Source organism: Pyrgilauda ruficollis, unplaced genomic scaffold, assembly GCF_017590135.1.
Source record: "Pyrgilauda ruficollis isolate IOZ18807 unplaced genomic scaffold, ASM1759013v1 scaffold182, whole genome shotgun sequence".
NCBI lineage: Eukaryota > Metazoa > Chordata > Aves > Passeriformes > Passeridae > Pyrgilauda > Pyrgilauda ruficollis.
Window position 1 is genome coordinate 938,639 of NW_024517207.1, and position 23,434 is coordinate 962,072.

A 23,434-nucleotide genomic window follows, 5' to 3' on the forward strand; every position below is an offset into this window, starting at 1 on the left:
AAAGGAGTAGTACTTCCCCTTCCTGCCTGCTTCTGTTCACACATGGATACACGTACTTCCCACGCCAAAGGCATTCCCATATTCTAGACAGGGATTGGGCTGGACTGGAAACCTTTGCTGTATTTCCTGCAGGCCAAGCACCCCTTTTGCCTAAGGTCAGCAAACATCTGTAGCCTCAGTGTGGGAATCTGAGTGGTGTTAGCATCAAGTGACAAGTACTGACTGTGCTCTCCTGCTCGGTGGGATGAGTTATTTGTCCAAGGTGCTTGAGCAGCTCTGGCACACCAAGGCGCTTCAGAACTGTTGAGAAGATCTTGTTAAAAAAAAAAAAAAAGCACAACACTTAAGGAAAAATCTGAAGCACAATGAAGAATTTCTCTTAAGTTTCTGCTACCTCTAGTTAAGGGTTTGGTGTTTGACACTCTTGGTCTACATACTTAAATGTTTCCTGTTTGCATTGCAGTAGTGCATCCCCTGCAATTCCATTAAACAATGAGCAGGAATGTTTTGTACTTTCCAATTCCAATGTGACTGAGTTGTGCTGACTGCCTAGAGACAATATCAAATAGCATACTTGTTGATTAGTACTTAGAGCTGCCTTTGTTCCATACAGAGCAGTGTAACAGCTCCTTTAGCCCCTGTGATAAATTGTGTAGTGGAATGGAGGGGCAGATCAAACCATGTGCATTGGTCAGGTAGCAGTGGGAAGGTCAGAATGAATGCTGAGTTTTTAAGGTACATGATAAAATAAGACAGAGATTAAGACAATATCTTATTAAAATAGGATTTTTTTTTTAGCAAGTAAACATTTCAGGGGAAAAAAGTGCCCTTATTTAGCTCTAAAACAGAAGAAACATTATAATTATCTCTTGGCTGTAGGGAAAAGAACACAGAAACAGGTAATTTCTAATCTCTAAAAACATGGAAAAGAGAGGCAGAATGGAAATTTAAAAAATTTCCCAAACTACCTGGAATCCACCACGTTTGCCTGTGTCCTCAGGCCCATTTGCTACTCTGGCACCTTCATGACTGGTGGCTGTGGCTCTTCCTGATGGCCTTACTTGTGCTGTCTACTCCTCGCAGAGAACTTCCATTCAGGACACAAGGTGTTCCTGTGATGCTTTGCAAGGAGAGGAGTACCTTAACTGGCTGGGAAAGCTGTCCTCTGTTGCACATTTTTCTGCTAAAATTCTGCTGATGGACATCTGAAATGAGCAGTTTTTACAGCTGCACTGAATCACTTGGAGCCATAAAATATTTCTGAACTACCAAAAAAAAAAAAAAAGGAAAAAAGAGAAAACAAAAACAATCCAGGAAATCTCTTAAGTATAATGCTAGAAATGCACTATAAATCATTACTAGTGGAATGTATAAACACTGGGCATTTTAAAATTTATGTGAATGAAAAATATCCAAGTTCATAACCCAGTATCCTACACTGTTGAAAACACAATATAGGTGACCAGTTGTATTGCTATTTTGCTATTTTAAAAATTATTATTATTATCTAAGACTATGTTTTTTAAGCTGCCTGATGGAGGAAAAAGACTTCCTTTGGCATAACAACCTCCTTCAAACCTAAAGATAAATTATCTAAATTCTTTATTCAGGAAAATATTTTATAAACTCCTAGTGTCGTTATGACAACGAATTACTTCTGTAATGTTATGGTTATAGGAATTCTTTTTACCATGAGACAGCTTTCATGAGAATAAATTGTCCAGACAAACATATTCACCACAGTTTATTTTTTAGGGAGCACCGCAGACATCCCATATCACCTTTATTATGAAAGCCACACTTAAATACACACAAAAGATCTCCAGTAAAAGTCTTGCTCAAGGATTTTTTTGTCCCACTCTGTCAAATATCTCATGCGGAAGAATGATAATGATTTCAATAAATAAAACAGTAAATTCTGATACAATGAAGGTATCAAAGTAAGTTATTCATTGCTGTGTATATACACACACACATCTCAGCATTTTTGTACCCTTCTTTGGGCATTTGAATGACAGTGGGTTAATCCTTTGAGTTTTCACTCCCTTGTAAACAGAACTGTTTCTTCTGTTTGTAAACAGACATTTTTTAAAGCAGCATGCAACTACTGAATGGAAATAAGCTAATTTACATGAGGAAGAACTACAGTGCCAGTTTTTATTTTAGGCATTAGGCTAGCAGACATCCTCCAGCAAGATATGAAAACCTTTTCATTATATACTGATCTAAATTCCATGCAAATAGTTAATGTAGTGCATGTTGTTAATAGCATATTCCAAATTGCTTCTTTATTAAAGATGAGCTGTAATATGGATTTGTAGAATTTATTTCAAGTAAATAGGATATCATATTCTTCTGCAAGAATATTTGTTGCCAAAGAAGTAATTATTAAAAAACCAAGGTTTCATATGTTAAAGGTAGAGAAAATATAAGTATTTACAAATCACTTATGTTTAAAACCACTACTAAGCCCTGTGTGCTTTATTTTATACTTCCATCAAGAACTGTACATTCTTTCCTTTAAACTTCTGCTTCTAGACATTTTACTGTTGGCTCAGGCTTAGTTTTACACTCTTCTACCTTATTTCCATTATTCTGTGTTTCCTTCTCAGGTGTTTGGTCATTTGATTTTGTCTCTTTGAGAGCAGTAGTTACAACTGTTTCTTTTTGCTGATTCTTGTTTAAAAATGGTAAGGTTTTCTTGTACCTTTAAAAAGAAAAAAGATAGTAAAGCAGAAATACTGACATAGTTTGGTAGCATCACTCAAACAGCTAGAATTCAATTACCATACTCAAGCAGAAGTCTCTCAGAGGATAGTGGCATGCTACATCACTGTGCTTTTTCCAACAGCGTGCTTTCTAAAGAAATATTTTGGTTGTTTTTTTTTTTTTTTTTTTTTTTTTTAAACGGACAATGTATGTTCAGGATTTGTGGTACACAAAGATACAGCTGTCTGGGCTGGGGTGGGAGAACTGCACACTTTTTAGTAGCATTTAATGATGCACTGTGTTGAAGGTCTTTAAGTTTGACAAATGAGTTCAACAATTATTTTTTTCTGAGCAAAATCATAGTGCAATAATGAAAAATTTCACTTGAGTGTGACATAGGAAAAAGAAAAGATAAAGCTGGTTTATGTATGAACAGATGCACATTTCAGTGTTGCTATTTTGACACAATTGGAAATGTTTCACACTAGGCATGATTGACCAATTAAAAGTAGGCAATATTATTTTGTGTTTCTTTTCTAAAGCAGGGAGTGGCAACAGCAACAACAAACTGATCTGCATAAAAACAAGGTTCAATATTTTTTAAATTTGTGCAACACTATTATGTCATCATTGCTACTTCTCTGTTCTTTAGTTAATTCACTCCAAGAGAGGGGGAAAAAAAAAAGGCAACTTACTTTTTGATATAACAGACTGCTAGAACAACAGAAATAATGAAGAAGATGATTGCCAGTACAAGAAGTGCAGTGGGGATACCTGGAGATAAAAGTGATACAAGCACAGGGTTTTTATTTATGTACTTAAAGCTGATGTCCTGAAGGCTTAAGAGCAAAAATATAGACTCTTCTAAAACCAACCTATTATGAGAGTACATACACGCGAACTGAAGAATAGAATATTAGGAAGATCAAAAGGTGAGTTACTCCTGTTCATTTCTTTCAGGATAGCCTAAAACTGGTATTTAAGCAATCCCTGACAGATATTTGTCTAATCTGCTCATTGGAGAGTTTTTACAAGCTGCTTGGAGAGCACATTCTTGTTATTAACTATCCTTACAGTTGGCATGCCTTGCCTCATATTTGGTCTGTTTCTCCACTGCTGTGCATTAGGATTGCTTACTCACACCTCGTATCTCAAGAGCAATTCTCCTTAAAACCAAAAGAAGCCAAGAAAGTTTGAAGAGCCTGGTGAGTTTACCATTACACTGAGAGTGTTTGCCAAGAATTTTTCAGAATTTTTTTTACCCCAATTCACATTAACCAGAACGAACTTACGCAATTTCACATTAAAATTTATCATAAAGTATAAAAGCAGATCTTAGTTCTTCTTAAAAACTATTTTAAAATCCTCTGCTCCATAAGCCTTGTTCTGCAAAACCAAAACACTCCTATTCTGCCTCCAGGTTCAGCTATATCAAAATGGACACCGGAGAAGCAAACAAAAATAGCAGTGAACAGTTTGACTACTGACTTCTACATAAATAACTGTATTCATTAAGTAACTACCACATAAGGCCTTTACCTCCAAAAACAACAGCATCATTCTTAAAGGCCAGGTGGGGAGTGTGCTTGGGAGAGTCAGTGGCCGAGTGCTCCTCTGGCACTGGGGTGGTGGTGGGCCCCTCTGTTGGTGAGAGTGTTTCAGTCACGCACACCACACGAAATCTCTTTCTCGGGAATTGTTCTGACTCAGTCACAGTCACAGCAGACACTGCTGTGATGTTCTCAGTCAAATCAGAGGCTGAATATGAAGCTAAGTCTCTTGATGCAGTTGATAAAGGAAGTGTGGTTGTAGCTGGGTCTGGTTGACAGGAATTAATCCGGACATCTGCAGCAGGGAAAATAAATACATAAAAGTTATGTTGGATGCCAGTTTTGTACTTACTGCACACACAATTATTGAAATTGTTCCTCAGTCTTTCCTTTCTGGAATTTTTTTTTTTGTTGTTGTTCACAAAAGTTTTACCCAAACCTGGCAAATATATCCTATTTCAAATATGTGGTTACAACCTAGATTATACAGCTTTTATCATTACTCACACAGTTACACACTCCTTTGAGCAACCATGGTACTCATTTTATGATTCCATACCAATGACTATATCCCTCATGAACAGTACTTAGAGTAATGCTGCACATAAAACCCAACAGTATAACCTCCCACAGAGCAGGGTACCCAATATTCAAAAATATTTCAATTATATTCTATATATGTTCAAAATACATGCATGTGCTGTTGATACTTGAAAAAATAATTTGATTTCCGGTAAAATAATGTAGCCCATAAAAGTTTCAAATAAATCAGGCACCAGTGTGAGACAATAAAAAGATTTGATTGTAAGTGGGGAGGAGAGGATGGGAAGTAAAAAAACTTCAGGTTTGAAGAAAAATAAGTAATTTCCAGAAATTAAGTAATTTAATAGAAGTAGGTGTTGTGTATATAAAAATGTAGGTGCAAGAGAAGTTTTTATATGGAATTGGAAAAGCTGAGCGCTGAATCAGGCTCCTGTGAAAATGTGAAAATTCTACTTTGCTAGTGAAATTCTGTATTATGTAAAGCTATAAAAATTTCACTGAAGTAACAACCAGGTTAACATAAATAACAGGGAAAAGATGTGTGTGCTGTTTTCCAAGTGAATCCCCGTGGGGAGTCTGATGACGCAGTCACCTTCACAGAATGAAATGCCAAAGGGCAGGGGCTTGACACTTTTTCCACTATGGTTTTTCAAGAGCTTTTGGCAAGTTTTTTGGCACAAGAAAATTGACAAAATGAGCTTCTGACAAATATTTCGGAATGAAATGGATAGAAATGCCTAAAACAGGCAACAGTTTGGAAATTAAGATAAAGGACTGCAGAATCATCCCAATATGAAATATACATTAAATGGTTTTCTAACCATTGAGCAAGCTTAACTTCCTTCACACACTCTAACAGCATATATGTATTTACTTTCTTTTAATTCAAGCAAAACAAAGCAAATGATTTGGAGCTACTTGCTGCCTCTGTAGCATTACCCAATCTAAGCAACACTTTTGATGCAGAATAACACATTTCACGGAGTGAATCACCATGTGGCACAGGCCTTCTCTCTACAGCTTTATCCTCAGTCTCTTTGGAGCCTCCAATGTTCACAGTCACCAGGCAGGGTGTCAGGTCTTTACATCTTTGCATCTCCATATTTCTCCTGCTTTCCAACCCTTGTTCACACAGTGTTGCTGAAAACTTTCAGGGTTTTTAACATATCCTCTTGTTATCTAAAACTCATTGGCAAAGTCTACAACTGATTATAAATAATGAAATGACCCTTTATTTGGTCTAATTATTGGGATATTTATAATGTAATAACCATAGAGATAGGACGCAAGTAGAAGCACAACATCTCTAGTTACTTATTTTTAGTAGAAGCCGTTAAGAAACAATATTCATATGTTGTGCTGAGATCTAACTTATATCAAGTTCTACTGTTGGACTTCAGTCTGTAAATAGCCAGTGAGGGGAAGGGCAGGTCTTTTCACACTTAAGGTGATTTAAATTTAAAAGAGCTGTTGGATTTTACTGATTAGGAATCTAATTAAGTTTATGGTCTCTTGGCAGTTCTGGCTTATAATTTAATTTGACTTAACTGATAGACCTCCTTTTATAAAAAAAAAAAAAAAAATCAAATTTTTCTGAAGTACCCCACTCTTAGCCTTTTTTGCAAGAGCAGACACACTAAACACAGACACCCTGGTTAAAGATTCAATCACTCTCTTTTAAATTATCATGCCCAAATAATCAAAACATATTAAAAGCATTGTGTCAACATTAAGTAATGGTAAAAACAACTCTTCCTCAAGAGCTTTAATGGTAGCACCACATTATTAATTGGGATTAACTGAATTTACCTTTTGCATTTCTTGGAAGTTTCTGAGCTAAGAACAGCTTCACAATGTTTAAGACTGGGGGAAAGGGTCAACAAATTATAGGAAATTACTCTCTTTTATGATTTTTTTCATGCAGATTTTAAAAAATCTAATATAATCCAAAACACCCAGAAAAGGCAGTTGTCATGCTTACATACCTGAGGAATTGAAGCAGTAGATATGAAATTTTTTATCCTTGCCAGCATTCCATTGTGCTATTCCAGTTTTTCCCTGACCACATTTCTGGTTGGATGTTATCCGAGGAATAACAGCAAATCCATCTTTCACCCATCCATAGCTACAACAAAAAGGATCAGTGCTTTTAGTATGAGATTTGTCACCAGCCTCAGCTGTATGTGAAGGTGTCCACTAAAGGTAGTGGGTCACCAAGTGATGGCACTTACTTGCATGTTTCAAAGCCATGTTTCAAAGCCTCTTCAACTTGTATTTTACTTGCCAACTCTAGGCTGAATTGATTACATCCATTACTTGCTTCTGAGAAATTCGCTTTCTGATCAAGATAAATTCCTATACCCTTGATCCTGCAAGGTGAATTAATGGAACCTGTAATTAAGCCATATAATAGTCAAGGTTAGTATTTGAATATTAACATTTATTCCTCATGAAGAATTTAAGATAACTGAACATTTTAAAAAGTTTCTAACTTGAGGACAGCAGAAAACTAATTTCTAACATAAAAGACATTTTAAAAATAGAATGTATTTTTTAAACAAAATAGTCTGAGATTTCAAGAGGCTTGACTGTCATTAGACTAAATGCATATAAAGCATTTTTTTTCTTTTCTTTTTAAAAATAAATTAAAGCTAGCTGTTGCACCAAAGCATTGATTTTGTTATTACACCCTTCTTATTGAGATGGTAAGTTATATAACAACAAAGGAGTTACACATAATTTTTCATGGAATTAATATACCAATAAGAAAATAAAAATATTTTATCATTTCTGATGTTCCTTATTCCTCCTATTTTTTTTTCCTAGCTTTGCATGATGGTTCCATTCCCCAGCCACTGTCAAGTGTTCCATTTACTGTGTGTGGCAGGGAGCAGGAAAAGAGGACATAGGCCAGGTGAAGTTAACACTTTTCCAGGCAGTTCATCCAGCTTTTTAAACAGCTACAGCTGGCACACTCTTTGTGACACCTGCACCAGCAAGTGCATAGCTCAGGTTACACCTGCTCTTCTTTCTCATCTGTGTTGAAAGCATGGGACAAAATTCAGGACTTGGCACAATAAGGAGAAAGGGTATTACTAGTTTGCTTTTGTATTTTACTGGGAGCATTTACTGGAAAAAAAAATTCTTTTGGAGTTACATACAGTAATTGTCCTGTCAAATGAAACACTTCAGCATTTCATTACAGACATCTCAGACAATCACCAGCCACAGGTGTTACTTACTTGCTCAGTATGTTTGTCAGACTGAATTCACTAGGTGTGTACACTAATGTGCATTTCATAAAATCTGTGCTTCAGAATGCAGGCAGTCCATAAACTCTCAAGGCAGGATGAAGTGATTCCTCCAAATCCACCCCATGACCTCTCAACAAGACAAATTAAACTGAATTTTATGAATGAAAAGATAAAACTGGCAGCCAAGCCACTCTTGTGATGAGAAGGGAACAAAGGACTAAGCTTGTGTGGAGCGCTAAGAAACCAGACAGGTTTTTAGTTCCTGCTCCCATTGGATGTGGTGGGCTGGAAATGGCTTTTGGAAAATGATGCATCTCTGCTATCCTTACATTTAGTTTAAATATTTGGAAGAGTAATCTTTGAATCGGGTGGCTTTATCTCAGCAGAGAGGGGAAGCCACTGAACCCTTGAGCAGTCCCCTCAGACAAACTATGGCTGCATCCAGCCCTGAGCTGAACACAATTCAAGCCCAAACACATTGCAGGGGGATGCAGAGAAGCCCTGGTGCTCAATGAAGGGGTGTGTGTTGTTAGCAAGGACTTCAAATCTATCTTCTTTAGTCTATTATTTTCCTATCTTCAGATTTGAGCCAACACAACTTTTAAAAAATGTAATGTTGAGAAAGAAAGCTTCTCAATGACCAGTTCTACAAATTTCAAATAAAGCTGAGCAGCTGACTGAAAGGAATTTAACAAAATCTTAGAAAGTTGCCTAGGTACTGCTACACTCATTAGTTATCCAATTACAGGACAAATATTTTCATGTGTGTATTGCATGATAGATACACAGCATAATATAGAAATTCAGTGCCAGATACTTAGGTTGCAAATTATAAGAAAAGTGACTCTAAGATATGGACCAAAGTTGTGTCTTAAAATTTGCTAGGCCTTTTAAAACAAAACAATGATTCATTGATACATTTTGTAAAAGTTATGAATTTCACACTGTGAGGAAGAAATCCAAAAAGAGAACAGTAGTCTCTTCATAGCTCATTAAATCACCTCTGAACTCTGTTCTAAAGATGACGGAGTTTGTACAGGAGGCAGACTAATCCTTTAGAAGTACATTATCCTTTTTGGTCCACGAGCTGCACATAGCTGTACTTTAAGCTCTGTTCTATTTAGGCAACCTAGTATTGGCACATTCTGCTCAGTATTTTAGTCTTGGGTTACAAATTTGGTTTACTGAAATAAGTGAGAAGACCTAGACAGAAGAATCTCACAGCAAGACAAAGTTGCCATAGAACAGGAAGAAAATTGTTATGTTTTTGTAAGCTATGGATGTTGGCCCTGTTGTGTATTAGTTCCCATTTTGTTGGTTTTTTTCTTTTTTTTTTTGGGGGGGGGGGGGAGGAGGGGGAGAGCTCTTTCTCTTTGCCTTATGTCTAACCTTCACTTTGGTTTATTAGAGCTCCCTTTGGCTGCTGGTGTCAGGGAGCAGCAAGCATGAGGCTGTTCCACAAGGAAAGTGTCCTCACCAACCAGGGCACAGACACACAGCACCTCAACAGCACCACAGTGGGGATGGTGGCAGGTTTCACTGCCACCCAAAGAGCAAGACAATGAGTCAGACATCCAGAAAGTACATTTGGGAACAGCAGAAGATGGTTCTACACATACCTATAGTCTATCCTGGAGACAAGGTTACCTACAGCCTAAATCCAGAGCCTGTATGTGAAGCCCAGACAGCAAACCACTACACAAAACAACTCCAAGACACAGCTGGAGATCAGCCCTGAGCTTAACTGGAGCTCTTGGAGCCATGAGGGTGCATGAGAAGGTGCTCCAAGGAAGGGTACTTCCTCAAGCTCTCCTTTTCCCCAGTGGAAATTGCACAGTGTTGGTTTTGCTGGAGGACACTGCTGTTGTTAGGTACTCCAGTCCTGTGGAATTTCAACAGGACTTGAGCATCTAATTCACTCACTCCGGAAGTCTTTTAGTAGGTGAGAAAATCAACTGTCTGCAATAACAGTGTATGTTCTTTAACATAAATAGAACAAGCATTAAATCCTTGAAAAACAGCAAAGTATCTGGAGGCTTTTGGTGTGCATTGAGCATCTGCAGATATCCCAGCAGCTACTGCAGTAAGGATGGATTATGTCAAGTTAATAATGGAATTTGAAAGAGAACTGGTGTCATGTTTTGCTCTGGTATTTAAAATGATACAAAATGAAGTTACATTTCAACAGATCTGAGTTTAATCCTAAATGCCATACCAGATCTTTAAAATAAGCAGTTTTGTGGCATTTAGATTCAAAGACTTCAGCATTTTCAGCAATTGAATTAGACCAACAACGAAGGTTTCCCTCTATGCCAGTTTTTGTTGCACTGTATTCTTAAAGCCCTGTGGCTTCCTCTGCCAGAAACACATTTACACATGCTCCTTCCCCACTTTTTTTGTAAATCCAGCTACTTTTTTCAAGACTTGAAAAAGTGGAACTTTACATACCTGTTACAAAGTAATTTTGAGCCAGGAATGTCATAACCCAGATGAAGGACACCTTTGAGGTAACTCCAAAATAATTTGCCATTGCCACCAGCTTGGAAAACTCAGAAAAGTAGGAAATTCAAGGTAGTTTGTCTCCTGGGCTAAGGAAAGTTAAGGTATTGGATGCTGTCAGATGATGAGATGACTTCTGGAAAGCAACTTCAGCTGTCACTGCAGTGCTTCATAGAAAGAATGGCAGAGCCAGTGCGGTGACTGTCCCACTGCAGGGCGAGGTCACGGAGCGGAAATCCCTCATCACCCTTTCCACTGGCTTTCATGTGGGGATTGCTGGAAAATGTCACTGCTGCTGATTCACAAAGCACGGCTGAGGAAGGGAGATAAGGCTGTTATACTGCTAAGTCAGTAAACACTTCGAAAGAAGGTTTTCTTTTGCTGTTTTTTCCTGTTTTACTGATGAACAGATCATTATTCATGTTGTCTATTCATCTGGTAAATAAAACAAATCTTCTATCATATCACAATATGCCACACAGAATTTTTATTTTTTATTAGAACTGGAAGGGCATCTATTCCCCATTGTCCTATTAGTATTGATGGTGTAGTTTTACTTTTTTCCTTAGAGTTCCAATGCAAAATTAGTTCCTATAACACAGAGGTAATATGAAACTTAAATATTAAGAGATTTGCAGATACACTACTGTAAATGGGATTCCTTTTGAGACCACAGGTACAGAGGTTGCAGCCACGGCCATCATTGCTGCCTTTTGTGACATTCCAAAAAACAGTGATTCCCTTGGATTGATTCAAAACACAGATGGTCCTCACAGCTATAGTTTAAAAAAACTTAAGAAGTCTTAGCAGATTTTTTTTCAGAGGTTCCAATAAACACAGAGCAGGAATGGAGTTCAAGGGATGGGCTAATTCCTTCAGTGTCAGTCATGTCTGCTGTATCTGCATTATTCCTGACAGATGTTTGTCTAACCTGTCCGCAAAGATTTCCAGTGACAGATTCCTAACATTTCCTTTAATGCTCTTGTTCAGTGCCTCACTATTCTTTACAGTTGAAAGCTGTTCCCTGCACTAACTTGACTTAACTGTTCCCTGGTATAAACCTATCATTGCTTTTCCTGCTGGCAATGGACATGGAAGATAGTTTACTCCCTTATGTTACTATTTTATGTTTTAAAGAGTTGTGTCTCTGCTCCCAGTTTTCTTTCAGCTAAGAAACCCCTGCTGCCTCACTCTCTTGCTCTCTTGCCAATGTCAAGACTAATTAATAAATTGCTTTACCTGCTTTACAGTTCAGAATGGTGTCAGTCTTTTTATTTTTGCAACAGTATGACTTTCTTACATCATGTTCAACTTGTGATTCAGCAAACTTTTAGATGTCCGGTGTCTCCAGACTGTTTTCAGAGTCCTATAAACTCAAGTGTAACAGTGTAAAGTTACCTCTTTAAACTGTGGTTTGCATTTAGAAAGTCCCCAGTTAATATATGAGATAGCATTAACTTTTAATGGGGCACAAGCACATCTCCTGCAGCAGCATGTGACAGGGTTATTAGATGGTGCTCTGTAACACAGACAGGGCCTGAAGAGAATGCTGGGGGTCAGTGAGATCATGTCTCCATCAGCAGTGATGAAACGAAAATTGGGTTGTGTTTGGGTTGTAGTTTGGAAATGAATTTGGTAAAACTCAATGAGATCTTTAGACAAAGTTCTAGCCCCAATTTCTGTTCCCTCCCTTGTTGTGCTCTACTTACCTGCCCCTGCAAAGCCATGGCAAAGTCAGATACCGCAATCAGATTTAGCTCTCACTTGAAGGTTGTAAGAGGATTCACTGGCATTTACAAGGTAGAGGCAGAAACTAATTATTAGCTATTCTGTAACTCTCATGGACTATAGACTGTGGCTGTAAAATACTGAGAACATTAAACAAAATCTTTCCATTGAAAATGCTTACCTTGAACTGCTAAATATTTCCTACCATGAAGACTAATAAATAGCTGGGTTTCTGACATTTTAAAATTGTGTGCTACTTGTCCTGCCAGATCTTAACATTTTGTGCCTTGGCCAAGTTCCTTTAGTCAAACTCTTGATGTTTAGTAGGACTTCTAGCTGTAAAAATGAGATAAACACCTTTGCAACACCAAACAATATGAGCTACTTCACAAGGTCTTACAGATTAGGAGAGAGAGAACAGAATTTTAGAATGACAAGGCAAGACTGAAATAACTTTGTTTTTTGTGTGTTTCTTCCTTTTTATAGTTCAGCTGCTCCAAAATTGCATGGAAGATCACTTATCTGGACTGTAACAGTACAAAAGGTCTTTAACCTTTTGGTGTCCTCTTCATAATCAGTGTGGTAAAAAAAAACAGACCTGTACTGAATGATTAATTAGTCTTTGACCTAAGTACTTATTGTAACGTATATGAAAAATTCCCAACTTTTTATGTCAGCATGTTTTAAAATGCTGATGAGGATTACTAAACAGAAAACTACTGTTAAGGCAGAACACATGTAACTGTTCTCTACAGTCATTTCAAAAGGAACCTTGAAACCTGAACAACAGTAGAGGAAACAAACAAAAAAATAATGTTCACGTAGAAAATACAAATATCAGGGTTTTCCATGGAAACAGTAATTCCTTTCCAGGTTGCTGATGTCCTAGAGTTTGTCCCCTGGCAGAGACCATCAGAGATTCAGAACTTGAGGATTGACTCCTACCTGCTGGTCAGGCAAGTCTGCTCTGCACTAGACCCAGGCTTCCCAGAGCTCCCAAGTGCACAAAGCAGATAAAGACTCCTGACCTTTCACCCCAAATCCTTGGGTTACAGATCTCCCTTGTGACTCCCATGTTCGGCCTCCTCCAGCACACGTGGCCTCCCTCCAAAGCAGGAGTTAAACTCTTCTCAGGATGTTTCAGCTTCCTCTCTCAGCTGGTTTGTAGGGCATGGCAGGGATGAGCCTGTTTCCAAACACTTTCTCCATTGACACAGGAGTTTGCTCTCCTCTTTTGCACCATTTTCCTGAAGAACCGGAAGACTAAGAGCAAGATCCTTGGAATATGTAACAGTGTAGACAAGGCAGGACTTATTTCATGAGGACATGGCCATCAATATGTAGACAGAGCACCCCAAATCTTTAAGGTAAAGACACTGACAACTTTGAAACCATAATTTTATTTCAAAACTCAAGTATGTGATACTATACAGTACAATACCAGCACACTTGTGCAAAATCTTACAATATTACAAATTTAAATATGATACACAAAAATAGTGCCCTTTTGAAATTCCTTTTGCTAGAAACATTTGTGCTGTGCAGGAGAAACCATAAATGTGTCTTGTTAAAGCAGAAAAATAAATATTGCACCTCAAGAAAACTATTTCAGTGTTAATAGCATAAATAATAGGTCTGTTTCTTGTTATCTGATGTGATCTTCAAACACAGAAGAGGTTGTTGGGCTTTTTTTTCCAAATAAAGCAAACTAATATCCAACAGATAAAATTATATTTAGAATAGTTTTTGAGCTTAATCTAGTTTCCTATTAAACAAAAGGTGTTTTAATTAAATAACTGAAAAATACAAGCATAGCTATTTAGTGTGCTGTTAGTCATTGTGGTTTGTTACTTTTAGTGGACAGTTTGCTCAAAGTAGTTATAAAAAGAACAATTCTTTTTTTTAGTAAACTTTATCATCATTTTTGCACCCTCACTAAATTCTCTTGCCTCTTTCAGTTCATTTGTGGCTAAATTATACTTACCTCACACATGCAAGTAGTTCAGCTCAAATCAGTACAACTACTTATGGGAATTGTCCCTTTGCACTAATTCCACAAAAAGCCAGTGTGCTGAATTTTAAGAGAGGATGGAGAGCTCACTCACCCACTGACCAAAAAGACCTTTTCACATGCTTAACACTAAGCAATTAGAGAGTCCTGTTGATATCAATAACTTACGTGTACTTAAAATAAGTTGTTGGACTCACAACAGTGCAGATGTAAATAAAAACAAATTAATTCAATTACAGGCACAGTTAATTATTTTTCTTCAGGGCAGCCCAACATTTCCACAATCACATAAATATGTGCCATAATTTTTGGCATAGAAAAATCTGAATATTTAGGAGTATTTACTTTCAATTTTATTGCCTTATTAAGTTACCAATGTTATTTGTAAAGAATATTAAGTTAAAGAAGTTGATTTTAGTAAAGTATTCAAGAAACAACTGACGAGTTTCTTCAAATACTGAAAGTACATGAAAGGTCACAGTAGTTCTTCACAGTCAGAAATTCTAACTGCACCAGATTCCAAGTAATTTGCAAGAATCCTTCTCCTTATTCTTTACCAATTGCAATTTTAGACCAAATCACACTTCCCCGTTATCCTTTTTGAACTTCCTTAAGCACACATATTCCTCAATATATATACTTTAAAATTAAAAAAAAAACCCTTTCTAATTGCTTATAGACTCCCTTCCCCACCCCACCCCCCAAAAATGTGGTAGTGGTCTGCTATTTTTTTTTTTCTTTCCCCATATAAATATCTTCTACGAAACACATGGCCAACAAAAATTCACCAGCAGGATATTCGTTATTAGTGCCAGGTATGTGAGCTAAATTTCTGACTGAGTTAGAAACCTGTTTTCTTTGACAGCTTGAAGTTCAGTGTTTCCACCAAAAGACGGCAGGACAATATTGACTGTATCAGAACTGAAATTACAGTACTTCATAACACTCTTATCCTTCTGTTGGAAAACAGACCCATTTCTCAACCAGAAAATGCCAGGAGGATGCAGGACAGGAGTGCAATTTGCCATTGCGGATTTGCCATTGCGGCCGTAGCTATGGAAACACAAACATGGTTCACCTTCCCTCAGAAGTGATGCTCAGCAGGTACAAATGGCCCAGACACATTTTGGTCTCAGCCCTAGGTGCTGGGTTTTGTACAGGTAATGGCTTCACCATTTTCAAATTGCTTGTCCAAAAATTTCAGGCTTTCGCATTCTTGTGTAAGAATTCACAACTCCCAAATAGGCAGAACTGGCAAAAAATCTGGGCAAAAGATTATTCTAGCCTGAGGTGGTAGTTCAGCTTTGGAAGTGTATCAGATCAGTTTTGGTCTTGGCATCAGATTCTGAAAATGAACTACTGAAAACACACAGTGAGCTCTCCTAAGGCCTCACTGCTACCACGGCCTGATTCATGCAGGCACTGGTTGGGTTCTGGTTGCTCTCAGGGCTCTGTTCCTGCTGCAGATCTCAAAGAATGCCTATTTCCAGTGTTAGCAGGAGGGCAGAGTCCACTTGGTGTGGTCACCTCCATACAGAGGTTTGAAGAGCTTTTGTTTTCTTTTTCAATTAAGAATTGAAGATTGCTTCCCATGTCCAAGACGGCTGTGTTTTGGACTTAGGTAGCACATGGACCCTTCCAGGCATCTACCACTTTTGGCTGTAACCAGTACTGACTCTGAGTGGCATACATACATTTTTGGAAACTTTTATGTATCAGAAGTTTCCAGACTTAATGGATGGTATCAGCTGCGCCACCTAGATCCCATTTTAGGTTCTGTTGAGTACCCCATTTAAAAAAAAGTGGTGGTCCCATTCTTAAAGCATATCATAAAACACATTTATGCATGTACTTAGCATTCCATTTAAATAATCATATAGATAATTCCTCTTACAAAATTACTTTAGCAGCAAGGCATTTGGTCTTAGAATATAATTATATTCTTCCATGGAAGTGCTTCTATTTCTACCCAATAGCCATGAATAAGGAAATTAATTAGCCTTTTAAAACCCACAGGACTTCAATGCAATTAGTACTTCAACAATCAACAGTAAATTCAGGAAATGCAAAGTAAAGCATTAACTGCAAATGCAGGTTTTATGATGGTCTTCAAAATGTCAATGTCCTGTGCAAATCATTCTTATAAATGTTTTGCAGGTTGCTGATTACTGCCACAGCCTTACCATGATTCAACACTACTTTATTTCTACGAGTCCTTTACAATAAGAGGACAGACAGGATTATTTATCAGATTGGCATCTTAGCAAGGAATGCTCACCATGGATCCCAAACCTGGTGGTGTAGAGTAACTCACTTGCCTAAGGGATCAGTGGAACAGCCACAGGGATGACTAAGCACTACCTTTAACAACGGTGCTCTAATACACAAACTTGCTCAGGGACCGTAAGGGCGTGGTTGTCCCTCTGTTATTCCGTGCGTTGCTCCTGTCGGAATCCTGAGTTCCACCAGGAATACTGCTGGGCTGCAGAGCAGCTGGCCTTCCCTTCAGGTGCCTCTGACTTTTCATCACAGGAATTGTAGGAATGGTAGATTCCCAACACCACAGCAAAAATAACTATTGCAGCCACCACAAGCCACACCACATTCCAGTGTTTGCACAGTTTGGGGTACAGGATATATAAATAATTAATGATGACTTCAAGTCTGCTGTAAAATAAAAAGAAAACTATTATATATTAATCAAATGCAAATTTATTATTTTAAGCTTTTCAATTTGGAAGGTGTCATAGGTGGTGCACCATCTTTTTTCCCTATACAAAAACCTTGTCAAAGAAGAATCAAACTCTAAAGTTCTTTTATGAAGAGCTGTACACTCAGATATTCCAACTCCAACTATTCCATATGAGTAATATTTGTGAGACAGCTGGAGACTAAACTTGACTCCTATTTCTCCCACCTGTGTCAGCTGGCACATCTCAGAGCTTGGTATCATGCAAATTCTGCACTGTTCATACCTTGATCAACTAAATTAAGCATTGGAATATGTGGTAAACATTTCTTTCCAAGAGTGTCATGACTAATGAGATGGTTGCTCTCTGAAGGCAGCTGAAATCTGAATTCAATAGATGTTTATAGCTGTAATGGTTATGGAATGGAAATGAATTCTTCTGGATTAGGTAAGGATCCCTGCCTTAACCTGGGACTGGACACATTCCTTGCTTTGGCCAGCATTCAATGCCTCTAATGTACAGACAGAGAGCACTGAGTGCAGATGGATGCAGTGTCACTTCAGTGACAGGAATGACACACAGCACCAATTCATGCTCCTGAATTATAACCTTTATAAGGCAGTACATATTCACAGAGATGCATTTTTGCATATAAGGAACTGTTATGGACCATCCTTTTACCTCAAATCAGAACCAAACCCCAGCAAGATGAAGCACTGTGATGTAAACATGTAGCTTTAACAGAAATATCAAAATCAAAAATTTTGTGTTTTGCAACTGTCTTGTGTTAGAATATTACTTTCTGTGAAAATACTGTTATTTCAATATGCTTCCCCAGGAGGAGAACATGCCAAAATGATAGTATAAAATGCTTGGGTACCATGAGTAGAAAAAAGCGGCCTCTCTTGTATGGACATATTACACCACTCTCTCACCTGCTTTTCAGATTTTTTATCTCATCTTCATTTTCACTTTCTTCATGTTCCTCATAACTTTCTTTGGGTGTCTCTTCATCTTCTTCCTTCAGCTCCTGAAGTTCTTTGGTTTTCTTCAAGGCTTCCTGATATCTTTATCAGATAAAATATTTATTTCTTAGTGTAGGATGTATAAGCATGATCTTATTTAATGAAAAATTATCTTTATGTTTTGTTACATGTAAACACAAGTAGAAGTGTTGCAGCACCTGAACAAGAGTAAAAATTAGCTGACGACCACGAGTAAGGTACACAGACAGCCACGCTTCCTGAACAGAGGATTATATTAGAGCTGATACCAAATTTATAATTTTGAACAAAAAAAAAAAGAGGTTGTTCTCCACAGAGAACAATTTCTGTCTATTGTAAAGGAGCCAGTAAACATTTCTCTATAGCTCTCCATCACTTTAAATATCCTCTAGATACTTCTTTTTTTCCTGGAGAATAAATGCAATTCAATGCTAAAGTCAGATGGCATGCTGGATTCCGCAGGAGAGGATCAAAATTGGTCTCACTCTTCAAATAATGCAAAATTCTTTGCTTGACAGTCAGAAACAGATCCCAAAGTTTTTAATTGCCCCAAAACATGCTGTGTGAAGAATTTTATGACACCAACAACATAGCTACTGTAATTAAATTTTAAAAACATATGTCCTTCTCTGGTAGCACAAATTTACAGATTTAGTTCACAAAAAATATTCCCACCCCTTGTTATATGCTTCCTCTTCTATCTTGGCTTTAGTTTCAGCACTGATCTCTTCCAACCCACTCTGTGTCAGCACAGAAGTTGAGGTTTCACAGTCAGGTTCTCCATTTGACTTCCCACTGCCAAGACAAAAGAAGCAGACAGATAGAAAATAACATCAGGGAAATGTGCTGTATTTGGAGCATGCTGCAATTTTGTGAGTCATGATTTGTCTTTTTTAATGTACGTTGGAGAAATGTCTTTCAAAAGAAAAAAAATGAACACCAAGAAAAATATTAGGATGTTTCAGGATGTTGTGATTTAAGAAGAGTAATTATTATGTTTCTGAGGTAAAAAAACTACCATTTTAATTCTTCTTTAAAAAAGAAGAAAACAGCCTTTTGTTCCTGGCTCATCCATGACATTTATTTGCTATTCATGAAAACATTTCCCTCAACTTTCTAAAACTCGTCGTAGAAATTGTAACCTGCTACATAAGAGGAACATAACAGAAGTAATGTCAAATACTAATTCAACAAAACATTGGGCTTTTTTTGCCTTTTAAGTATTCTCCTGTGCTGAATTTCTACAACTTTTCTCAAATACTGGTTTGGAGTGTTTAGCCTGAAGATAAGCTGGTTTGTTTTGCTGTCCTCCTGCAGTGCTCTCCTGTCATTTATATTATCTGGGAAAGAGAGGTTAGTGACTGATACACAGCACATCTATCAAAGTCAAGGTTTAATAAGCTCAACAATGGATCCCATTTCAACTTCTGGAATCTCACTCTTTTTACGGGCTCTCTTTTCCTGGTACTAAAGTAGTTCAACCTGATTGACACCATCTGTGGGCAATGGTTTTTCTCTCAAGTCATATTAACCATAAACATTATTTTGACTTGGTCTTTAAACAAACCATGAGTATAAGCTTCAAGTGCTTAAACACACAAAACTGTACTGGTCTGGGTAATTCTACACTACTTGACCAGCTGGCCCATGCACACACACTTAAGCTCAAACATGAATTTCAAGTTCTGCCTCTGCTACTTGGTAACATGATTTGTTTTCCTAGGTGTGAAATATTGATAAGGGTTTTTTTGTTTGTTTGGTTGGTTGTATTTTCTCACAGAATTTCTGTGCAGTTTCAAAAGATGGTCTAGATCTTGCAGAGTTCTTTTGAATAGTAGCAGCCAGTGCTGTAGTTCCCCATTTTTGTTTTCTCCGTCGTTGCATACTTCCATTCTTAGTAAAGCCCAAGGTAAAACAAGGACATAAGATAGACTTCGTCCTGCCTCAGCACTAATCTAAAATACATGAAATTCACACTGAAAGCTTTTAATTTGCATGTTTAAAGCATTCTAACAAGTAGTAGTAATATCACTACTACATAATGATTCTTTAAATTATCATTTAGTATTATCATTTACTAGATAGTGGGATGACCTGGACAAAACTCACTTTTCCAGAAGTGCTGGCAGAGCAGGAGTAGATGTTAGGCTGCTCCTTCCATTACTGGGTGATTCAGTCTGTAAGTAAAACACAGCAATAAATGTTGCATTCTTTAATTAGTTAACATTCATGGCTAAATAATTAAATACCAATTAAAATACATTAATTGATTTTTAATAAGTGTCCAATAAAGTTACAAAGGCAGTGTGCTGCTTAGGTTTCCTTCCCACATTCATGAGCAAAGTATCTTTAATGTGGTGCTTCCACATTGCTCCCATTAACCAGAGTAAACAATGGACTTGCACACTAACAATTTTCTCTGACATTTCCTTCTACCCTGTTTATTTTTCCCCAGAAAATGTTCTCCTTCATATATTGGTCACTAACCAGTAAAATTATTCTCTTGCTCCTCTCCTATTATCCTAAGAACATGCATTTATTAGTTGAGTTTTCAATGGGAAATTTGAAACAAAAATCATTCATAATAAACCGTGGCAAACAAACACACCTGGTTCCTGAAGCAACTGACTCTGAGTACATAATAAATAAATTGCACAAACAGAAGCTTTTCTTACAAGTAAAACAGACAAATAGATTTAGCTTCTCAGTAAACTCCTCATTTAAATAACCCTATATGTTTAACAGAAAACTCCATAACTTTACGGTTATGTCCCATCCTAGCTCATCTCTGAACAGTGAGTATGTCTTGCAGTTTTTCTCCAAAGCATTTGTATGGATTTATTATGTTCAGATTAGAGTTTCATTTAATTTATTAAAGTTTAACAAAAAAAATTCAATATAGAGGCTGACGGCTCCACTGATCCCAGATCATCACAGAATCTCTGAACTGCTACCATGCACATTTCTGTACATTAATTACAGGTATTGATGTTCAGTGGACTTCTGGCAATGAAGAATAGCAGTCCAGCTGTGTTCTGTGGTTTCTGGTTGAAATTTCTCTTTTACAGTGTACAGCTATTTTCATTATTTCTTTCCTGCATGTTACTTCAGATTAAAAGGCAAATTGCCTCACCAAAGTCCAGTGTCTGTGAATCAGCAGCCTGCCCTATTCAGCTCTTCCCAAAGGGATCATTCATGGAGGTCAATTGCAATATCCACTTAAACAACAGGAATTACCTCTGTCCATCCCCTTCAGCAGGATTCAAAACAAGTTAAACCAATGAAAAAGCTTTCATTTTACAATAACTATGGCTTGCCCTTGTGCAAAAGTGCTTTAGACAAAACTTGGTAACGTAAAAATGTGGGTTTTACTTACCAGGGATGGCATTGAAGGTATAGGTGAAGCTGTTGGTGACTGACCAGGAATGTTCAAGGAGTTAAATTTAGGAACAACTGCAACACTGACTCTTCTTCGAGGCATATTCTGGGAGAAACAACAATTATTTTTTCTACCATACAACAAGAGAGAATGAAGAACAATTCTGTAGATTAATTTGTGTGGCAAAGATGTAGGTCAGTGTCCCCTTTGGGAAAAGGAGAGTTGGGAGCGAAAGTAAAATAAAAGGTCATGGTTTTTCCCCAGAAATTCATCTTATGCTGCCTGGTATGTATGGCAAGTGCTCCATGTGAAATGAGGCGTGGCACAGAGATGCTGCTCTTTTCCCTCCATGCTGAAAGCTCAGCAGTGTAAATCACACAACAGAAATGTTCTGAGTTTATATTGCCAGCTCTTATCATAGGCCTTTATCTTTGATGAAAACAGATGTGTCATGAAAGCGCCAGTGTTACAATCACTGGAAATAATGAAGCCACACATGAAATCTTATCTTGCTATGTGCCTATTATGATATAGTGTAACCACTATGACATATCAATTACATGTAAACATATTAATTATAATTTACTGAAACAAAAACATCCACAAAAGAGCAGCCCCCTTCTCCCCCACCCCTGAATTGTTAGATAGCATCATGCAACACTGCTTATATTTCCCAAAGACCATAAAAATTCTCTTATGACAAGCACATGCTAACTGTAACAATATATTTAGCTCAAGTACAGATCATGAAAATTTTTGCTGTCATTTGTTATGTAGCCAAATGCTTCATCCTATAAAATCTATGCTTCCAACTAAGTAAAAATATCAAAACATTATAGCATCTAACAGCTTTGTTTTAGTGCATATCCAAACATTTTTAAGATTCTGCTCTAGACAACTTAACAGGAAAGGAGTGAATACAGCTTTAGTGAATACTTGGGAATCACTCCATGATTCTGGTTCTAGACAAAACCAAGCATACCTATTCATTAATGACAGTTTTTAATGTGCTCCTGAAAAACTACACTGGCAAGTCTGCAGCCAGTGTAAATCACACAACAGAAATGTTCTGTTTATATTGCCAGCTCTTATCATAGGCCTTTATCTTTGATGAAAACAGATGTGTCATGAAAGCGCCAGTGTTACAATCACTGGAAATAATGAAGCCACACATGAAACTCTTATCTTGCTATGTCCCTATTATGATATAGTGTAATCACTATGACATATTAATTACATGTAAACATATTAATTATAATTTACTGAAACAAAAACATCCACAAAAGAGCAGCCCCCTTCTCCCCCACCCCTGAATTGTTAGATAGCATCATGCAACACTGCTTATATTTCCCAAAGACCATAAAAATTCTCTTATGACAAGCACATGCTAACTGTAACAATATATTTAGCTCAAGTACAGATCATGAAAATTTTTGCTGTCATTTGTTATGTAGCCAAATGCTTCATCCTATAAAATCTATGCTTCCAACTAAGTAAAAATATCAAAACATTATAGCATCTAACAGCTTTGTTTTAGTGCATATCCAAACATTTTTAAGATTCTGCTCTAGACAACTTAACAGGAAAGGAGTGAATACAGCTTTAGTGAACACTTAGGAATCCCTCCATGATTGTGGTTCTAGACAAAACCAAGCATACCTATTCATTAATGACAGTTTTATTTAATGTGCTCCTGAAAAACTACACTGGCAAGTCTGCAGCCACGGTAGGCAGTCCATTCTAGTGTTTGGCTTCTTTTTTGTCTCCTCTCTATTATTTGGACTCATCCCTGTAAAATTTAGTCTTTTTTTGAGACCTCCTCTTCAACCTCTGAGGTTCTGATTGTGAAATCCCATCTTGCCCTCTGCATACTCTGTGCTGTAATTCTTTATACCCAACACTCAGAGGTGGCAGGAACAAACTAAACCTAAAGAACTACAACCCAATCAAATAAAAATATGAAAATAAGCAGTAGACTGAATATAATGCACCTGATCACCAAATTTCATAATGGTCATACTGGGACTCATGCCTCTCAAATCATTGGTTGTTTTAGCAAGTTTTGTG

The 23,434-nt window shown here is 37.3% G+C and overlaps 2 protein-coding genes across 17 annotated transcripts in view; both read right to left on the reverse strand.

The window, feature by feature from the left end:
* Positions 1 to 1,738: 1,738 nt before the first annotated feature.
* LYVE1 (lymphatic vessel endothelial hyaluronan receptor 1) lies at positions 1,739 to 12,519 on the reverse strand. 2 transcript variants are annotated; one of them, XM_041464664.1, is made up of 7 exons: positions 11,795 to 12,519; positions 10,505 to 10,868; positions 7,034 to 7,193; positions 6,788 to 6,927; positions 4,249 to 4,554; positions 3,405 to 3,483; positions 1,739 to 2,707 (listed from the first exon to the last, which is right to left on the reverse strand). In XM_041464664.1, the coding sequence occupies exons 2-7, from the start codon at positions 10,584 to 10,586 to the stop codon at positions 2,521 to 2,523; spliced, it is 954 nt and encodes a 317-aa protein (XP_041320598.1). In that variant the 5' UTR covers positions 10,587 to 10,868; positions 11,795 to 12,519; the 3' UTR covers positions 1,739 to 2,520. The 2 variants fall into 2 exon arrangements, with proteins under 2 accessions (XP_041320598.1, XP_041320597.1); XM_041464663.1 differs by lacking the exon at positions 11,795 to 12,519 and having other exon boundaries at positions 10,505 to 11,003.
* Positions 12,520 to 13,667: 1,148 nt separating this feature from the next.
* The window catches only part of IRAG1 (inositol 1,4,5-triphosphate receptor associated 1), a 98,280-nt gene continuing 88,513 nt past the window's right edge, over positions 13,668 to 23,434 (reverse strand). For 14 of the 15 annotated variants that reach the window (XM_041464670.1, XM_041464683.1, XM_041464682.1 and 11 more), the window contains 5 exons: positions 21,365 to 21,472; positions 20,098 to 20,165; positions 18,664 to 18,783; positions 17,920 to 18,051; positions 13,668 to 16,961 (listed from right to left, as the gene is read on the reverse strand). In XM_041464670.1, the coding sequence (XP_041320604.1) occupies positions 16,721 to 16,961; positions 17,920 to 18,051; positions 18,664 to 18,783; positions 20,098 to 20,165; positions 21,365 to 21,472 (669 nt within the window). In that variant the 3' untranslated portion in view covers positions 13,668 to 16,720. The remainder of the gene's footprint in view (positions 16,962 to 17,919; positions 18,052 to 18,663; positions 18,784 to 20,097; positions 20,166 to 21,364; positions 21,473 to 23,434) is intronic. The other variant, XM_041464684.1, reaches the window with a different exon arrangement.